This window comes from Diceros bicornis, chromosome 13 (genome assembly GCF_020826845.1).
Source record: "Diceros bicornis minor isolate mBicDic1 chromosome 13, mDicBic1.mat.cur, whole genome shotgun sequence".
In the NCBI taxonomy this organism is placed as follows: Eukaryota; Metazoa; Chordata; class Mammalia; order Perissodactyla; family Rhinocerotidae; genus Diceros; species Diceros bicornis.
This window is the reverse complement of record NC_080752.1, coordinates 15,142,500-15,162,869: the sequence shown is the minus strand read 5'-3', so window position 1 is coordinate 15,162,869 and position 20,370 is coordinate 15,142,500. Positions and strand designations below refer to the sequence as shown.

The following is a 20,370-nucleotide window of genomic DNA, read 5'->3' as shown; positions in this document are numbered from 1 at the left end:
AAGCCAACTAGATCTAACAGAAATCTACAGAAAACGTCATCCAATAACAACAGAATATATATTCTTCAAGAGCACATGGAACATTCTCCACAAGAGGCCACATATTAGTCCACAAAAAAAACTCAATAAATTTAAAAGAATTAAAATAAAACAAAGTATGTTCTCCAACTACAACGAAATAAAATTAAAAATCAGGGGCCAGCCTGGGGCATAGCAGTTAAGTTTGCGCACTCTGCTTTGGTGGCCTGAAGTTTGCAGGTTCAGATCCCGGGCACAGACATATGCACTGCTTATCAAGCCATGCTGTGGCAGGCATCCCACATATAAAGTAGAGGAAGATGGGCACAGATGTTAGCTCAGGGCCAACCCTCCTCAGCAAAAACATGAAGACTAGCAATGGATGTTAGCTCACAGCCAATATCCCTCACACACACACACACAAAAGTCAATAACAAAGTAATCTGGGAAAAGCACAAGTATGTGGAAATTAAACAATACACTCAAAAAACCAATGGGTCGGGGCCGGCCTGGTGGCGCAAGCAGTTAAGTGCGTGAGCTCCAATGTCGCGGCCCAGGGTTCACCTGTTCGGGTCCCGGGTGCGCACCGACGCGCTGCTTGGTAAGCCATGCTGCAGTGGCGTCCTATATAAAGTGCAGGAAGAGGGGCATGGATGTTAGCCCAGGGCCAGCCTTCCTCAGGAAAAAAAAAAAAAAAAGAGGAGGATTGGCAGATGTTAGCACAGGGCTGATCTCCTCACAAAAAAAACCAATAGGTCAAAGAAAAAAATCAAACAGGAAATTAGAAAATAATTTGAGATGAATGAAAAATGAAGACAACATACAAAAACTTATGGGATGCAGCTAAAGCAGTGCTTGAGGGACATTTATAGCTCTTATTACATATATTTAAAAAAAAAAATCTCAAATCAGTAACCTAAACTTCTATCTTAAGACACAGGAAAAAGAAAAGCAAACTAAACAAAGTCAGTAGGAGGAAGGAAATGATAAAGATTAGATAGAAATTAATGAAATGGAGGAAAGACAAGACAATAAAGAAAAAAAAAAGTGAATGAAACCAAAAGCTGGTTCTTTCAAAAGATCAACAAAATTGATAAACCTGTGACTCCACTGACCAAGAAAAAAAGCAAGAACTCAAATTACTAGAATGAGAAATGAAAGAAGAGATATAACTACTGACCTTGCAGAAATAAAATGGATTATAAAAGGATACTATGAACAACTGTATGCTGATAAATTATATAACGTAAATGAAATGGACAAATTTACAGAATAACACAAACTACCAAAACTACCCAAGAAGAAATAGACAATATGAATAGACCTATACCAAGTAAACAGACTGAACTCACCATCAAAACACTACCCACACAGGGGCCAGCCCCGTGGCTTGGCAGTTAGGTGCGCGCGCTCCGCTGCTGGCGGCCCGGGGTTCGGATCCCGGGCGCGCACTGACGCACTGCTTCTCCGGCCATGCTGGGGCCGCGTCCCACATACAGCAACTAGAAGGCTGTGCAACTATGACGTACAACTATCTACTGAATAGATATAAATAAATATATTGCAGTTGCAGGAAAAGAAATAAATAAATAATTAAAAAAAAAAAAAAAAAAAAACTACCCACACAAAAAGGCCAAGCGGGCTTCACTGGTGAATTCTACCAAACATTTAAAGAATACATACCAATTTTTCACAAACTGTCCCAAAAAAACAGAAGAAGAGGGACCACTGCTCAACTCATTGAGACCAGTATTATCCTCATGCTAAACCCAGATAAAGACTTCACAAGAACGGAATATTACAGACCAATATCCCTTAAAATAATGGATGCAAAAGTTCTCATCAAAATATCAGCAAACCTATTCTAGCAACACACAAAAAGAATTACACACCATGACCAAGTGAAATTTATCCCAGAAAAGCAAGGTTGGAATTAACATCCAAAAAGCAATTAATGTAATCATATTAATAGAATAAAAAACAAAACCCACCTGAGCATTTCAGTAGAGGCAGAAAAAGCCAACACCCTTTTCCTGATGAAAACATTCAATAAACTAAAATAGAAGGGAACCTCCTCAGCCTGTTAAGCGCAGCTACAACACACCCAAAGCTAACTTCATACTGAATGGTGAAAAACTAGATGCTTGCCCCCTAAGATAAGGAAAAAACAAGGACGTCTGCTTCAACACTTCAACTTCAATGTTCAATACTTCAACACTGTATTGGAGGTTCTAACAAGGGAAACTGGACAAGAAATAAAAGACCTCCAAATTGGAAAGGAAGAAGTTAAACTATCCCCATCTGCAGATGACATGATATTGTATATAGAAAATTCTAAGGAATCCACTAAACAACTATTAGAACTAATACACGAGTTCAGAAAGCTTGCAGGAGGGCCGGCCCCGTGGCTTGGTGGTTAAGTGCACGCGCTCCGATGCTGGTGGCCCGGGTTCGGATCCCGGGCGCGCACCGAGGCACCACTTCTCCGTCCATCCTGAGGCCGAGTCCCACATACAGCAACTAGAAGGATGTGCAGCTATGACATACAACTATCTACTGGGGCTTTGGGGGGAAAAAATAAATAAATAAAATCTTTAAAAAAAGAAAGCTTGCAGGATATACAATCAACCCAAAAGATCAATTGTATTTCTGTACACTAAAAACAATCCAAAACTGAAATTAAGAAAGCAGTTCCATGTACAATCAAAAGAAAATACTTAGAAATAAAAGAAATGTAAAAAGAAGTGTAAAACTTATAAACCACAAAACACTGCTGAAAGAAATTAAAAACCTATTTTAAAAAAACAGATATCCCACGGGGTCCGGCCTGGTGGCGTAGCCGTTAAGTGGGCGCGCTCTGCTTCGGCAGCCCAGGGTTCGTGGGTTTGGATCCCACGCACACACCAATGCACCGTTTGTCAAGGTGCGTTATATAAAGTAGAGGAAGATGGGCATGGATGTTAGCCCAGGGCCAATCTTCCTCAGCAAAAAGAAGAGGACTGGCATCGGATGTTAGCTCAGGGCTAATCTTCCTCACACACACACAAAAAAATAATAAATAAATAAATAGACATCCCACACTTATGAAAGATTTCAGATTGTTAAGATGGCAAAACATTGGTGAAAATAATTAAAGATGATCTAAATAAACAGACATCATGTTCACAGATCAGAGGACTTAATACTGTTAATGTGGCAATACTCTCCAAATTGATACACATATTTGATGCAATCCCTATTTGAATCCCAGCTGGAGTCTTTGTAGAAACTGACAAGCTGATTCAAAAATTCATATGGAAATATAAGGAATCTAGAATAGCTAAAACAATCCTGAAAAAGAATGAAGTTGAAAGACTCACACGTTCCAACTTCAAAACTCACTACAAAGCAACAGTAATCAAGACAGTGTGTTACTGACATAACCATAGACATATCAATCAATGCATTAGAATTGAGAGTACAGAAATAAACCCCGTGCATCTATGGTCAACTGATTTTCAATAAGAGTGCCAAGACCACTCAACAAGGAAAGAATAGCCTTTTCAACAAATAGTGCTGGGACAACTGTACAGCCACATGCAAAAGAATGAAGTTGGACCCTTACACCTCATACTATATACAAAAATTAACTCAAAATGGACCAAAGACCTAAATGTAAGAGTGAAAACAACAAAACTCTTAAAAGAAAATATAGGTGTAAATTTTTAGGACCTTGGATTGGCAATGGATTCTTAGGTATGATACTTAAAAGCATAAGCAACAAAAGAAAAAATACACAAATTGGACTTTGTCAAAATTAAAAATTTTTGTGAATCAAAAGACACTATCAACGAAGTGAAAAGACAGTCCACAGAATGTGAGAAAATAATTGCAAACCATGTAACTGATAAGGGTTTTGTATCTAGAATATATAAGGTGGCATAGTGGTTAAGCTCACACGCACCGCTTCAGCAGCCCAGAATTTGCGGGTTCAGATCCTGGGCGCAGCCCTACACACCACTCAGCAAGCCATGCTGCAGTGGCATCCCACATACAAAACAGAGGAAGACTGGCACAGATGTTAGCTCAGGGCCAATCTTCCTCACCAAAAATATAAATAAATAGAATATATAAAGAACTCTTACAACTCAATAATAAAAGACAACCTAAATCTAATTAAGAAATGTACAAAGGATCTGAATAGATACTTCTCCACAGACATACAAATAGCCAAAAAGCACATGAAAAGATGCTCAACATCAGTGATCGGGGAAATGCAAACCAAAACCACGATAGATGCCACTTTACATTCACCAGGATAGCTATAATCAAAAAGTCAAATAATAACAAGTTTTAGTGAGGAGAAACTGCAACTCTTGAACATTGCTGATGGGAACGTAAAATGGTGCAGCCACTTTGGAAGTTCCTCAAAAAGTTACAGAGAATTACCATTTGACTCAGCAATTCCATTCCTAGGTATACACCCAGGAGAAATGAAAACATATGTTCACACAGAAACATGTACATGAATCTTTATGGTAGCATTATTCAAAATAGCCAAAAAGTAGAAACAACCCAAATGTCCATCAGCTGATAAATGAATAAAATGTGGTATATTCCTACAACGGAATACTATGCAGCTATAAAAATTAAGGAGTGATTGAGTCTGCAAAATGGATGAACCTTGACTATATTATTGCTGAGTGAAAGAAGGCAGACACAAAAGGCCACATATTGCATGATACCAATTATATTTAATGTTCAGAAAAGGCAAATCCATAGACGTAGAAAGTAGATTAGTGGTTGCTTAGAGTTAGGGGAGATGGGTAAGGAGTTTCTTTTTGAGGTGATGAAAATATTCTAAAATTGACTCTGATGATGGCTGCACAAATCTGTGAATATACTAAAAAAAATCATTGAACTGTACACTTTAAATGGGTGAATTATATGGTATGTGAATTACATCTCAATAATTTGTTACTAAAGAAAAAAATTTTTTCATTAAGAAAAAACTGTAACATGGCAAATTAAACACAGCCCTTTGAAAGCCCCACTACAATGGAAGGTAAAGGAAAAAATGTTAAAGGCTCACATTCACAATGAAAAGAATGGGAGATGAGACTACAGCAACAGCACTTCCGAAGCTAGAGAGCAGACAGATGAGTGGCAACCTGACTTAGTTCTCCACTACTGTCACTCTGCAGGGCAAGCCTAGAAGCAAGACAATTTCCATCAAGGGATCCCAGAACTCTGAGACTCAACACCCACACAAATAAAATGGGAATAATTTCTATATTTCCCACCAGGTTGTTGTGAGGAGCAAAACAGGAACTATATGTGAAAGTGCTTTTCACATAGTAATGTGCTCAAAGAGTACGCTATACAGGAGCCTTATCATTACCTTGCCAAGTCATCACCCCAAGGAATCGATCAGCTACTTCCTGAGGGAAACTCCAATGCTCCGGAAGGCATAGTGTTCCATCAGATCTTTCAGAACACAGTTTCTCCAGGTTAGCAATCAGGACGTGCAGGCAGATGTTGACCAAAGAGTAGGGAGATGCCTCCTCCTAGCAAACAAATCCCCAAATAAACTTTGTTAGAATACATCCACAAAAATTCAACATAAAAGCAGCCATGCCATATATCAAACTACTGGATGAGGATATCTGAAGATACATTCTCCTCATTCAAATAATAATTTACATGTAACGAAACCACCTTATTCCAACTGTTAACTGAATGGAAGATTTTATCTGATGTAGCTTCTGTTGTATTTTGAAAAAAAATAAGTTCTCTCAATCCTTCACTTATCGCCTGTTCTGTGCCAGCCACTGAAAACACAGGGATGAGTAAAATATAGTTTTAATCCGTTTGGAGCTAACAGTTTAGTGGAGAATACAACCAAGAAATCTGACAACTCCAATACAACACAAAGGACTATTCAAGCAGAGATCACATGGTCATTCATTCAACAAACATTTATTCAGTGACTACCATGTGCCAGAGGATAAGAAGGCCCACCTAGTCTCACCCTCAAAAGTGTTCACAACGTAAAAGGTTGCCACACCCAGAGTGCTGAAGAGAGTAAGAACTGACAGAGAGGTGAGACTATCAAAGCATATGGTCCCCTTCTCCTCTAAGAGAGACTGGCATTTGTTCATTCAACAAATATTTGAAAGGCATGGCACTGTATTAGACACAAATAGAGAGTGACAAGCCAAACAAAGATTGCTATCTTTGTCCAACATTTAACATGCAATAATTCATTGTCCTCCACACTACTTTCAATTGATTAAATTCCTTCCATGGGCCAAAGTGTAAATTTTGTTGTTGTTAGTGCCCTCGAGTTGATTTCAACTCCTGGCGCCCCTGTGCACGGCAGAGTGGAACCCTGCCTAGTCTTTTTGCTCCATCCTCTCACCTTCCAGCACTGTATCAGACAATGCTCCACTGCTATTCACAGGGTTTCATGGCCAATTTTTTTCAGAAGTGGGTGGCCAGGTCCTTCTTCCTAGTTTGTCTAGTCTGGAAGCTCTGCTGAAACCTGTCCACGATGGGTGACCCTGCTGGTATTTGAAATACTGGTGGGATAGCTTTCAGCATGAAAGGAACACACAGCCACCACGGTATAACTGACAGATGTCTGGTTCCCAGACCAGGAAACAAACCAGGGCTGCCAAGGTGAGAGCGCCAAATCTTAACCACTAGACCACCAGGGCTGGCTCAGTATAATTTACTGTATAAAATAAAATATAAATTACTCCTTGCTCCCTCCTCCATTACACTCTCCAGACAAAACTCCATTCCTGGAAGAACTTCACTATCCACGTTTTTGTGGCAACACCCAGCAGCTAATCATCTACGGAAAGGGGGAAGATTCACACAACATAGTATGTCATGGCAAATTCATAATCGTGAACTTCAAATGAGCCCTCAGTAGCTGGAAATCCTACAAGATCTCTTCAGACAGAGCACTCTCCTGCCATGGGGCAAGAATTATGTCATGCCTTCTACTTGTTCCTCAAACCCATTTTACGCTGATCTTACTTCACTGAGAAAAGTGAAGCCAACTCACCATCAAATTTAGCTGGAAACTACAGGCATCTTTTCCTCATTCTCTTCTTATATGGAAAATGTGTACCTCCTTGCAAAGACCAACACTTCCACACTTCCTTGGCCTCTCTCCTGTTATTTCTTCATTCATATATACATCTTCAAACTCTCCTTCTCAAATGGGTCACTCTTAACATACAATTTATGCTCTATTATTTGCCTTAAAAACAAAAAACCCCGGGGCCGGCCTGGTGGCGCAGTGGTTAAGTGCCGGTGCTCCGCTGCGGAAACCCGGGGTTCGCTGGTTTGGATTCCCGGCGCGGACCGACACACTGCTTGGCAAACCATGCTGTGGCGGCGTCCCACATAAAGTGGAGGAAGATGGGCATGGATGTTAGCCCAGGGCCAGTCTTCCTCAGCAAAAAAAGAGGAGGATTGGCAGATGTTAGCTCAGGGCCAATCTTCCTCACAAAAAAAAAAAAAAACCCTCTGTTGACTGCCATATCCTCTTCAATTACTCTTCATAACCAAACTTCTCTGATAAGTTTACATACTGTAATCACTTTCCTTCTCTTCATTTTTGTTTTTGTTTTAATTGAGGTATAATTTACATATAGCAGAAAAAAATTATTTTGGTGTACACTAAGTTCTACGAGTTTTGATGAATGCATACAGTCGTGTACTACCACCATTATAAAAATAGAGAACAGTTTCATGACTCAAAAATTCCCTAGTGTCCCTTTGTAGACAACTGCTCCTGCTAACCCCAAGCAACCACTTATCTGTTCCAGAGTTCTGCCTTTTCCAAAATGTCATATAAACAGAATCATACAGTATGTAGGCCTTTAGAATCTGGCTTCTTTCACTTCACATAATGCAATTGAGATTCATCTATGCTGTTGCATGTTTTTTGTAATTTATTCCTTTTTATATCTGAGAAGTACTCCACTGCATGAATGTAGCACAATTTCTTTATTCACCAAGTGAAGGGCATTTGGATTGTTTGAAGTTTTTGACAATTTTAAAGAAAGCCCCTATAAATATTCGTGTAAAGGTTTGTGTGAACATAGTTTTCCTTTTTCTTGGGCAGTTACCTAGGAATGAGATTCCTGGGTCCCTGGAGTTCCACATTTCCTACATGTACGTGTGTACTTAACTTTACATAAGAAAATGCTAACCTCTTCTTGCAAAGTAACTGTACCATTTTGCATTCCCAAGAGAACATATCAGAGTTCCAGTTGCTCCAAATCCTCACCATGTCAGAACTCATGTCAGAAAAGAGGCAAGGAAGCAAAGAAATTCCCTGAAACAGTCTCAGCAGACTTCTACTTGGGTCTCAAAAGCCAGAAGTGGTTCATATGCCCATGGAAAAGGGAGATTATGCTTCCTGTGGGTAATTTCTATAGATCTATCTTCCGGGTCACTATTTCTATTTCTCTATTCAATGGTGTTTAGTTCTTCATAGACTAATTGTATACCGATCTTTTTTCATTTTTATTTTATCTTTTATTTCTTTAATAAATTTTAAATATATTTATTTTATAGTGCTTCAGTAATTCCATCTCCTGAAGTGTCTGGGAATCTAATTCTGTTAGTTGTTGATTCTGTTGACTCTTACTCATCGAGGTTCATGTTTTATAATTTAAAATTGTGAGCTGGTCTTTAACGAGAATTTATTTGTAGGACTCCTGTGAGGAGTGGGTTGAAGACAGGTCACATTAGAGAGATTCTGCTAAACGCTAGTTACCCCAGGGGCATTACCAGGGATCACTTTGATAATTTCTCAGCTACAGATTTCCTGTACCAAGCAAGAAATGTCAATTAAAACCCTAAATTTGTGTGAGGACAGGCCTGTGATAGCAAATTTTTAGGAGATATTCTTCTCATTCAAAATCCAAGCCAAAACTGACAAGGTTTCCTGTTTCCCTTTCCCGTAAGCAGATTTTTTTAGATCTATCATTTCACTGAAGTATAGTCAGCCTTTGTTAGCCCATATTAGTTATATATTATACATACAGTTATAGTTTATAGTCTCCATTCAAACTCCCTACCTGATTTTGGCAAACGCCTAGTCTCTAATCCCTGGTTATTGACAATGGTAAATGTCAAAACTTTAGGGCCTGCTTACGGACCTGATTTCTAGCTTCTTTGAATTGGGTGGGGTAGCTGGAGATTTCCTTTACTTTGTATTTCCAAGAATGTTTGTTACATTTTATCCAGAATATTTAGTTTTAAGACTTTATGATATTATTTGCCATATTATTGGGCATAGCAGCCCCATTTAAAAAATATAATACATTAAAGATTAAATTCACATAAAAGGTATTGGGAACATGTGTAACATATTTAAATAATATGATAATAAAATATAAAATATAATTATTTTAAAAACACCCTTGTATTCACCACATAGCTTAATGAATATACCAATATTTTTGGAGTCCTTTATGCGCCCCTCCCTGACGCTATTTCCCATCCCTTCACCCAGAGGTAATCATTATCCTAAATATTGTTTAGTTCTGCATGTTACTGAACTTTATATAAATAGAATTATATTAGAGTAGTCTGCTACTTGTTTTTGTTTTATAAATCAATAGTATGTTTCAGAGATCCTTCCTATGCCATTCATTCTTCAAATCACTCTATCTGGCTTCCATCCCCCACCAAGACCAGTAATGACTAATGACTCTGCCTCTGTAATATTTGACTACTGATTACATGACTCTAAATATTATCTATAACCCCAACAAATTCCAGATTATTATCTCCAGGTCAGATCTCCCTTTAAGCCATAGTCTTAGACAGCTACTTGCCTCCCTGACGTATCTACTTAACTGTGTCACAAATACCTCAAACTCACCATGTACAAAACTGAATTTTTCTAGTGTTTCCCCGCTCAGTAAATGGCATCACATCTATTCAGTTGCTTAATCTTGACTGAGACTTCCTTGTCATTAAGCAACACTGCCCCCCACACACACCCCTATCCAATACATTAGCAAATCATACTGGTTCTAACTGTGTCTAATAGCTTCCATTTGCCACCTACCTCCCACCCAGATCCACTCCTTAACCTTCTCCACCCTGCTCTCTACTCCTGGAGATGACCTGTGTGGATCCTATGAATAGGTTCCCTTGTCCTCTGGTTGTCAGTTTGGTTCCAACAACATGCAACTCTCAAAAAAGACAGGAGGGAAGAGAATGAAGTTAGAATAGAACATGTATCAGTTTCCTAGAGTTGCTACAAGAAATTACCACAAAATTGGTGGCTAAAAACAACAGAAATTTATTCTCTCACAGTTCTGAAGGACAGAAGTTCAAAAATTAAGGTGTGAGCAAGGCCATTCTCCCTCTGAAGGTTCTAGGGAAGAATTCTTTTTTTTTTTTTCTTTTTTGTGTGAGGAAGATCTGCCCTGAGCTAACATCTGATGCCAATCCTCCTCTTTTTTTTTTTTTGCTGAGGAAGATCTGCCCTGAGCTAACATCTGATGCCAATCCTTTTTTTTTTTTTCCCCGCTGAGGAAGATTGGCCCTGAGCTAACATCCATGCCCATCTTCTTCTACTTTATATGGGATGCCGCCACAGCATGGCTCGACAAGCGGCGCATCAGTGCACGCCCGGGATCTGAACCCACGAACCCCGGGCCACCGAAGTGGAGCACACGCACTTAACCACTTGCGCCACTGGGCCGGCCCCTAAGGAAGAATTCTTTACCAGTTTCTGGTAGCTCCTGGTTTTCCTTAGCCTGTGGCAACATAACTAATCTCTGCCTCCATCTTCACATGGGCTTCTTCCCTGTGTCTCTATGTCTCAAATCTCCCTCCCTTTCTTTTATAAGGACACCACCAGTCACTGGATTTAGGGTCCACCTAAAATTTAGGACCCTAAATCCAGATGATCTTCTCAAGATCATCAAGTTAATTAAATTTACAAAGACTCTATCTCCAAATAAGCTCAAATTCAAAGCTTCCAGGGGTTAGGACTTGGACATATGTTTTTGGGGGACACAATTTAACCCACTACAGATTATTTCCCCAGCTGTCTTTAAGGTTGCCTTGGGCTGGCTGTGTCCCAGCAATCACTCCTTTAAAATCAACCCTCCAGGGGCCGGTTCCGTGGCTTAACGGTTAAGTGCACGCGCTCTGCTGCTGGCGACCCGGGTTCGGATCCCGGGCGTGCACTGACGCACCGCTTCTCCGGCCACGCTGAGGCTGCATCCCACATACAGCAACTAGAAGGATGTGCAGCTATGACATACAACTATCTACTGGGGCTTTGGGGGGACTAGATAAATAAATAAAGTTAAAAAAAAAAATTTTTTTTGAATAAAATAAAATCAGTCCTCTGTCCTTGCTATAAACTGAAAGTTTGTGTTCCTCCAAAATTCTTATGTTGAAATCTAACCCCCAATTTGATGGTATTTGGAGGTAGGAACCTTTGGGAAGTGATTAGGTCATGTGGTAGAGCCCTCATGAATGGAATTAGTGCCCTTAAAAAAGAGAGCCCAGAGAGCTCCCCTGCCCCTTCTGCAATGTGAGTAAATAGCAAAAAGATGTCTATGAATCAGGAAGTGGGCTCTCACCAGACACCAAATCTGCCAGCACGTTGATCTTGGACTTCCTGGCCTCCAGAACTGTGAGAAATAAATCTCTGTCACTTATAAGTCACCCAAGTCTATGCGGTATTTGTTACAGCAGCCCAAATAGACTAAGACACTCCTTCTGGGAGGTCCACTGAACCTAGGGGTGGTAATAGATGCTGTTACTAGACACGGAGTACTGCATTATTGTGGTTTTCCATTCCTTATCTTTGGAAGTAGTCCCTTAATTAAACTCCTACTGAATTATGCCTATTCTGAGTGTGCCATCTGTTTCCTGCTGCCAGCATGATTGTTAAACGCCCCCAATAAATTTCTAGTTCATCCCCTTCTTTCTAGCTCCACAACCAATTTCCAATATAAGTCACTACCATCTTACCTAGAACACTGAAAAACTCCAAATTAGTTTCTCTAGTTTCTCTCCTAATCCTTTTCTAAGCCATCTCTACCCAGAGTCTAGACTTATCATTTCTAAAATATAAACTGTACTATATAACTCTCCTAATTAACATGTTTTAAGGGGTACAAGGTAAAAAAGCAAAACAAACAAAAGCTGTGTTTCTATATGCAACCAACAATTAATTGGAAAACTAAATTTTAAGATATTGACAATAGCCTTTTTTAAACATCAAATATAGGCCCTACTCAGGAAGATAACAAAAATCTAGCTACTCAAAGTAGCATCCATAAAGTTCAGCTTACAATAAAATATCAGACATGGTAAGAAGCAGAAGAAAAAAAAAAATCAGTCAATAGAAACAGATCCAGAAATAACTGAAATGACATAATTAGCAAAGACTTTAAAACAGATATTATAATTCACAGACAGAAAGGAGAACATGAACATAATGACAAAATAAATATGGAGTCTCAACAGAAAAATGGAAGATCTGAAAAAGACCCAAATGGAACTTCTAGAGTTGAAAAATGTGTTATCTAAAATAAATAATACATTAGATGAGATTATCAACAGATCAGACACTACAAAATTAGAGATAGTGAAGTTGAAGGCAGTGTAATCAAAACTAAACTGAAACAGAAAAAGGCTGGGGAAAAAAAATGGAGAGGCATAGAGCCCCAAGGGACAATCTTAAGCAGTCCAACATAAATGTGTAATTAAAACTCCAGAAGAGAGGAGTTATTGGAGAAGAAAAAATATTTTAAGAAACAATGGTCAACAAGGACAATGTCCTATACTTGCAATCTACGAAACTGCTTTGTAATTTAATATTTAGTGAATTACAGTTAATTCACTGGGTACAAAGAATAATAAAACAAATTTGATGGCTTTCTTAAAAAAAAAAGTCAAAAAATGTCCAAATTAGATACAAAATATAAACCCACTGATTCCAGAGCAAAATGTACCCAAAGCGAAATAAATAAAAGACACCACAACACAGCAAATTGGCTAAAAACCAATGATAAAGAGAAAAATCATAAGATGGGGTGAGGGGGCAGTGAATACAACAACTGACTTTTCATCAGAAGCAATGCTAGCCAGAAGACAACGAAATAACATTCTCAAAGTGTAGTAGGGGGGGCCGGCCCCGTGGCTCAGCAGTTAAGTGCGCGTGCTCCGCTGCTGGAGGCTCGAGTTCGGATCCCGGGCGTGCACTGACACACCGCTTCTTCGGCCATGCTGAGGCCGCATCCCACATACAGCAACTAGAAGGATGTGCAGCTGTGACATACAACTATCTACTGGGGCTTTGGGGGAAAAAAATAAACAAAATTATTAAAAAAAAAAAAACCGTGTAGTGGGGGGAAAAACTAAGTGGAATGAAAACATTTTAAAAAAATAAAGGTGAAATAAAGATATTCTCAGACAACCAAAAGTAGAGAGAACTTGTCACCAGCAGATCTACACAGAAGAAAGGTTAAATGTTCTTTAAGCTGAAGAAAAATAATACAGGATGGGTATCTGGGATCTAGAGAAAAAGGAAGAGTACTGGAAACAGGAACATGTGGATAAATATAAAACTTTTTTTAATAAGAAATATATGTAAGAAAACTAATTTCTTTAGGAAATAACTGATCAAAGCAAAAATAAAAACAATATATTGTGCAATTTATCACATGGAGAAGTACAATGTATTACCTCAACAGCACAAAGGACAGGACTAGAGGAGGGAAATGAAAGAATACTGTTCTAAGGTGAAGTGATATATTTAAAAGCAGACTGGTAAATCAAATGTGTATTTTAAAACCTAGAGCTGTGGCTCTCAAACTTTTTGGTCTTAGGACTCCTTTATACTCTTAAAAATTGGGTTATACCTACCAATATTTACTGCATTGTAAGTTAAAACTGAAAAATCTTTAAAATATGTATTAATTCATTTAGAAATAACAAAATTTAACAAATCACATGCTGACATAAGGAACTTATTTTTTTTTTTTTCGGTGAGGAAGATTGGCCCTGAGCTAATATCTGTGCCCATCTTCCTCTCTTTTGTATGTGGGACGCCGCCACAGCATGGCTTGATGAGCTATGTGTATGTCTGCGCCTGGGATTTGAACCTGTGAACCCTGGCCCACCAAAGCGAAGCGCATGAACTTAACCACTATGCCAGCGAGCTGGCCCTAAGCCTTCTCTATGTAGTATCTGTATAGCTATATAAGAGTTCTAGAAACTGTATGAAGTTCCTAGAAATCGGATATGTCCTGGTATATCAGTTAACCACTGTATTTTCAAAAAGAATTTTTAAAAAGTTTAGTGACAACAACAGCACTGTTTTACATTTTGGAAATTTCATTAACGTATGGCTTAATGGAAGAGAATGGGGTGTTAGGGACCCCAGAGGTCCTGAGTCCACACTTTAAAAACGGCTATCTTTGAGTGACCATGAAAGAGGGAAAGAAAAGGACAGAAACAACTAGTAAGTCAATAGAAGAGAAAAAATGAAACTTTAAAAATAATTCAAAAGAAGTCAGGAAAGGAATGAAACACAACAACAAACAAGACAAATAGAACACAAATAGCAACACACTAAACTTAAATCCAACAATTTTGATAACTACATTTACTCTAATTTAAAAGGTACCGATTGTCAGACTGGATAAAAAAGCAAGACTGCTGTTTACAAGAGATGTGCTTTACACATAAACACAACACAGGGTTGCTTAACACTACTCAGAAGGAAACTGGAGAGACTATATTAATGTCAGAAAAAGAAGGCTACAGGACAAGAATATTACCAGAAATCAAGATGAACGTTTCACAATGATAAAAGGGTCAATTCATCAAGAAGACATAATTCCTAAATGGGTATGCACTTACTAACAGCTTCAAAATTCATGAAGCAAAAACTGAATGAGTAAAAAGAAAAATCCACAATTACAGTTGGAAATTAACACTCATCTTCAATAACTGATAAAAACAAGTAGACGGAAAATGAGTAAGAATATAGAAGATTAACAATATCAACCAAGTTGACCTGACAGTCACAGAATACTATGCCCAATTATACAATACATATTCCTTTTAAGTGCACATGAATATGCACCAAGATAGATCATATCTAAGCCATGAACAAGTCTCAATAAATATAAATGGATTGAAATCAGAGTATGTTCTCTGACAACAATACAATTACATAAGAAGTCAATTAAACAAAAAGATTCACAGAATATCCACAACTCTTTGGGAATTATGCAGTACACTTCTAAATATCCCAAAGAAGAAATCATAACAGAAATTAGAGAATATTTTGAATAACACATCAAAATTTATGGGCGTTAACCAAAGCACTGTTAGAGGAAATGTATAGCTCTAAATGTTTATATTAGAAACAAGACAGGACCAGCCCGGTGGCTCAGCAGTTAAGTTCACGTGCTCCAATTTGGTGGCCTGGGGTTTGCAGGTTCAGATCCCGGGTGCAGATGTACACACAGGTAGTCAAGCCACATGTGACGGCGTCCCACATATAAAATAGAGGGAGATGGGCCCAGATGTTAGCCCAGGGCCAATCTTCCTCGGCAAAAAGAGGAGGATTGGCAACGGGTATTAGCTCAGGGCCAATATTCCTCACACACAAACAGAATGATAATAATTTTTGTCAATAAATTTGATGAGGGCCAGCCCCGTGGCTTAGCAGTTAAGTGCGCGCACTCCGCTGCTGGCGGCCCGGGTTCAGAATCCCGGGCATGCACCAACGCACCGCTTCTCCAGCCATGCTGAGGCCGCGTCCCACATACAGCAACTAGAAGGCTGTGCAACTATGACATACAACTATCTACTGGGGCTTTGGGGGAAAAAATAAATAAATAAAAATTTAAATACATAAATAAGTAAATTTGATGAACAATTTCGTTGATAAATTTGATAATTCAGATGAACTAGGATGGCACATTCCTTGGATGACAAACTACAAAAACCGACAATCTGTTAGTAAGTGCATACACATTTAGGTATGTTATGTCTTCTTGATGAATTGACCCTTTTATAAATATAAAATAAAATATATGAATAGCTCTATATAATTAAATTCCCTGCCCAAGAAATAGATATAATTAAAAACCTTCCCCCAAACAAATTGAAGACTCAATGGCTTCACTGGAGAGTTTTATTAAACATCTAATAAAGAAATAATACCAATCCTCCACAAACTAAAAAAATTGAATAGGGAACACTTCCCTATTCATTCTTTGAGACCAGTATTATCCCAATACTAGAACTTGATTAAATATTTCTACAGAGTAATTTCACTCATAAACATGGACATAAAAATACTTAAAATATTAGCAAATAGAATCCTGCAATATATAAAAATAATACCTCACGACCAGGTGGGGTTTATTGCTAGAATGTACAGTTAAATTTACAATCAATAAAATCCACCAAACAGAATAAACAAAAACATACGATCTTAATAAATGTTGAAAAAGCATTTGACAAAATTCAACACACATTTCATGATTTTAAAAAAAAAGCTCTCAGCAAACTAGGAATAGAATAAAACTTCCTTAATTTGATAAACAGCATCTACGGAAAAATCTATAGCCAGTATCACATTTAAAAGTGAAAGATCTAAAATACAAACATGTCTACTCTCACCGCTTCTCTTTAACAACCTACAAAAGGTCCTGAAAAATGCAATTCAAAAAAAGGAAACAGGGTCGGCCCCTGGCACAGTGGCTAAGTTCACGCGCTCCGCTTGGGAGGCCCAGGGTTCGCAGGGTTCACAGGTCCCGCAGGTCCCGATCCTGGGCAGACACCTACGCATCACACATCAAGCCATGCTGTGGCAGCATCCCACATACAAAATGGAGGAAGATGGGCACACATGTTAGCTCAGCGCTAACCTTCCTCAGCAAAAAGAGGAAGATTGGCAATACATGTTAGCTCAGGGCCGATCTTCCTCACCAAAAATAAATAAATAAACAAACAACAAATAAATAAAAAGCAGAGTGAAAGGGAACGAGTAAAGCTGTCTTTATTTGCACATGACACGATTATGAAGATATTAAGAAATCTTCAAAAAAAAAAAACCTACTAGAGAAAATAAGTGACTTGAACAAGGTTGTAAGAGCCAAGATCAATATACCAGAAAAAAAGTGTATACGAAGTTTTTAAAAATATTCACAGTAGTATCAAAAACAGGGATGAATTCAACAATGTAAAAGACCTTTACACCAAAAACTACAAAACACTGCTAAATAAAATTAAAGACGGCATAAACAAATGGAAAAATATATATTATAGGGGAAAATGTATTCACGCCTTGAGTAATGTAAAAACTAATTGAAAATAAAATCGTACAAAGAAAACGAGCATACATATAGTACACGATGGAACCGGACAGAAAAAATGGATTGGTCTGATCGCTTTTCTAAAGAAAATCTTGTGTTTCAATTGCAATCAACAGAAACAAAAAGTGTGCTTGACACACTGTGCTAGTACATCGTTAAAACCCAGCTTTTAAAAGTACGTCCAAAAGAGTACAAGGAGTACAGGCTAGATCTTTGCAGGGCACAAAAGCCTTCCAACAAGGCGTTAGTGTGTAAAGCACAACCTCAATCAGAGTATTTCCTTCCCTCCTTACTAATTTTGGGTTGAGCATTCACAGGATTTTGAGTTCCAAGAGGGTGGTCCTTTGGGGCACTGTAGAATGTGGACTGGTATCAGAACACCAGAGGTCAAGTTCAAGTTTATGAGCAAATTAACTAACTTGCAGTTTTCAACTTCACTACATGCCACTAAAATGGAGACTATCAATGCCTACAAAAGACCAGAGATGACCGGATTACTTTAGAAATGTGATGCTTAACGCACAGTAGGCGCCGAACACACACCACTTTACTCTGCATTTTTCTGAGTTTAGTTTAATTGGCATGGGGGGAGGGGGCGAACACGTGGAACTGAAGGAATTTCAGTCTTCAGTGTTCCAGTTCCCACAACCGGGCTGAGGAGGGTCTTTCTGTTCCGGTCCCCCGGCCCAATGCCTCGGGTAGCAGTGGCCGATGAGCCACGGCCTCTGGGGAGCACCACGTCCACGACGCACGTGGGGGAACGGTCGAGGTTTGGGGCATTTGGGTTCATTATGACAATAATAAGCGCCAGCGTCTACTACCGTCCAGGCTAGCGTAACGTCCAAACTTACACTACCCTGCAAAACAGCTGCTGCCTTTAGCAAGCACAGGTGCAAGTCAGAGACCAGAGGCGGGGACTGGCCCCAGGGCACGCGCGGGGCGCGCCCCGCGTCCACCCGGCTGCACAAGGTCGGCGCGCTCGGCCCTGAGGCTGGGACGCCCCGGGCAGAAACCTCTCCTTCAGCATGCACTTCCCCGGCGACGAAGGGAGCCTGGCAGGGCCTCAGCCTCTTCAGGCTTTACCCCCGCATCGACCAAACGAACCAACAAGAGCCTCGCACAGTCTCCGACGACTGGCTGCGCTCGCCCGGGACGGGGCGTCCCGCCGGGGTTCGCGTCCCCGACGCCGCCCCGGTGCTCACCTGCACCACGCAGCTGCCCAGGGCATCCTTCTGAGCGTCGGGAAGGGCGATGGTCCGGGGCGACAGCCCCGGGTGCAAGAAGTGAACCATGGCGACCCCCGCCGGCTGGGCGTCGAGGAGAAAGCCGGCGTCGAGCGGGAGCCCGGATCCCGCGAGAGGTGGAGTCGTCGGGCGCGCAGAGGCAGCAGAGCAGAGCCGGCTCCGTGGGCCGCGCACGCAGCGCTCGCACCGCCCGGTCCCGGCCGCAAAGCTTTTGAAACGCCCGGCGTGGCGACGCGCACGCGCCCGCGCCCGCCGCAGCCTCGCCTTCCGCCCGCGGAGGCCGGCCCGCCGCAGACCCCGCCCTCAAAACGGGCCCTCCCCACCCCCACCCAGGCCCACACCTACTGCGCCCCATCGATGCCGAGCTGTCCGATGCCCCAGAGACCGACGTTAGCCTGTCCAGCGACTCACCCAGCTCCTCCTCACCCTTCTGAGACCAACCTCTCTCAAGTCCACACGTCAGGGATGGATACCACGTTGCTGTCGCCCTTCAGGGGCATGCCCAAGGACCAGCTCTCTAGAGTTGGGAAATAGAATATATATTTTTAATACTTTAAAATATATTTTTTAAAGATCTTTCTCCTAAAAATCCGGCAACAGCACCTCTCATATCAGTGCTCTCTGTTTCAACTCCTACTGACATGGAATGAATCAAATGTCAAAACCACTTCTGGCCTCATAAGTACACAAAATGAACTACTCAGCTTTCTTGTGACCTGAAAAGTACCAAGAAGACCCTTGTAACTTGCTCCAAAAAAGAAGCCCTGAGAGAGCAGTAACTTAGTACACTTTAGCTAATTTAAGAGAAAAATATGTCTTGGGAAAGGGTAGTTAAGAATAGGAGCCTTGGGGGCTGGCCCCATGGCATAGTGGTTAAGTGCGCGCGCTCTGCTGCTGGCGGCCTGGGTTCGGATCCCCAGGGTGGCACCGACGCACCGCTTCTCCAGCCATGCTGAGGCCGTGTCCCACGTACAGCAACTAGAAGGATATGCATCTATGACATACAACTATCTACTGGGGCTTTGGGGGAAAAAAATAAATAAATAAAAATTAAAAAAAAAAGAATAGGAGCCTTGGATTTGAATCCTGGCTTGGAATGCTGGCTCAGCCATCCACTAACTTGTGAACCTTGGGGAAGATTCTTAATTTCTCTGAAGCTCTACTTCCTCATCAGTAAAATGAGATGAGAATGTGTTATCTCACAGAGTTAATGTAAGGATTAAATAAGATAATGTATGTAAAACACATCACAATGCTTGGCACAGAGCAGGTACTTGATAAGTGGATTCAAGTGTTAAAATTATTTTTCAAGTACAAATAACTTTGCAAAATGCTTCCCTTTCACCTTTATTCTTTTATTTAATCCTCATACCAAAAAAAAAAAAACAAATCCTGAGCAGCACCTATCATGTCCATTTTACTCAAAGAGAAATAGAACACCTAAGAGGTTGAATAGACAAGTTAAATTTTACCCACCTGATGAGTGGAAAACCTGGGAGTCAAAATCAAATTTTCTGACTCCAAGTCCAATCAACATCCTTTTTTTTTAAGCGGACTACTTCCTATCTTCTCTATCCTCAAACTTCCAACACCTCCTCCTCCAACCATACTCTCAGCTTCCTCTTTCACTGAGAAAAGAAAAGCAATCAAAAAAGAACATCCCAAGCTCCCACCATCACGTCTATCCACCCATCTGTATAGGCTCTCTCCCTTTGTTCTCTCCTATTACT

General features: G+C 40.2%; 1 protein-coding gene across 9 annotated transcripts in view; it reads right to left on the bottom strand.

Moving 5' to 3' along the window:
* Positions 1 to 18,826, bottom strand: part of ZYG11A (zyg-11 family member A, cell cycle regulator) — a 72,185-nt gene extending 53,359 nt beyond the window's left edge. For 4 of the 9 annotated variants that reach the window (XR_009221818.1, XM_058552433.1, XM_058552434.1 and 1 more), the window contains exons 1-2: positions 18,599 to 18,825; positions 5,399 to 5,564 (exon numbers count right to left, since the gene is read on the bottom strand). Coding sequence is in view for 7 of the 9 variants with exons in the window: in XM_058552433.1 (XP_058408416.1) it covers positions 5,399 to 5,564; positions 18,599 to 18,688 (256 nt within the window). In the remaining 2 variants the exon portion in view is untranslated. Of the gene's footprint in view, positions 1 to 5,398; positions 5,565 to 18,598 lie in introns of those variants that run through there. The other 5 variants (XM_058552436.1, XM_058552438.1, XM_058552435.1 and 2 more) reach the window with 3 other exon arrangements.
* Between the last annotated feature and the right edge of the window lie 1,544 nt (positions 18,827 to 20,370).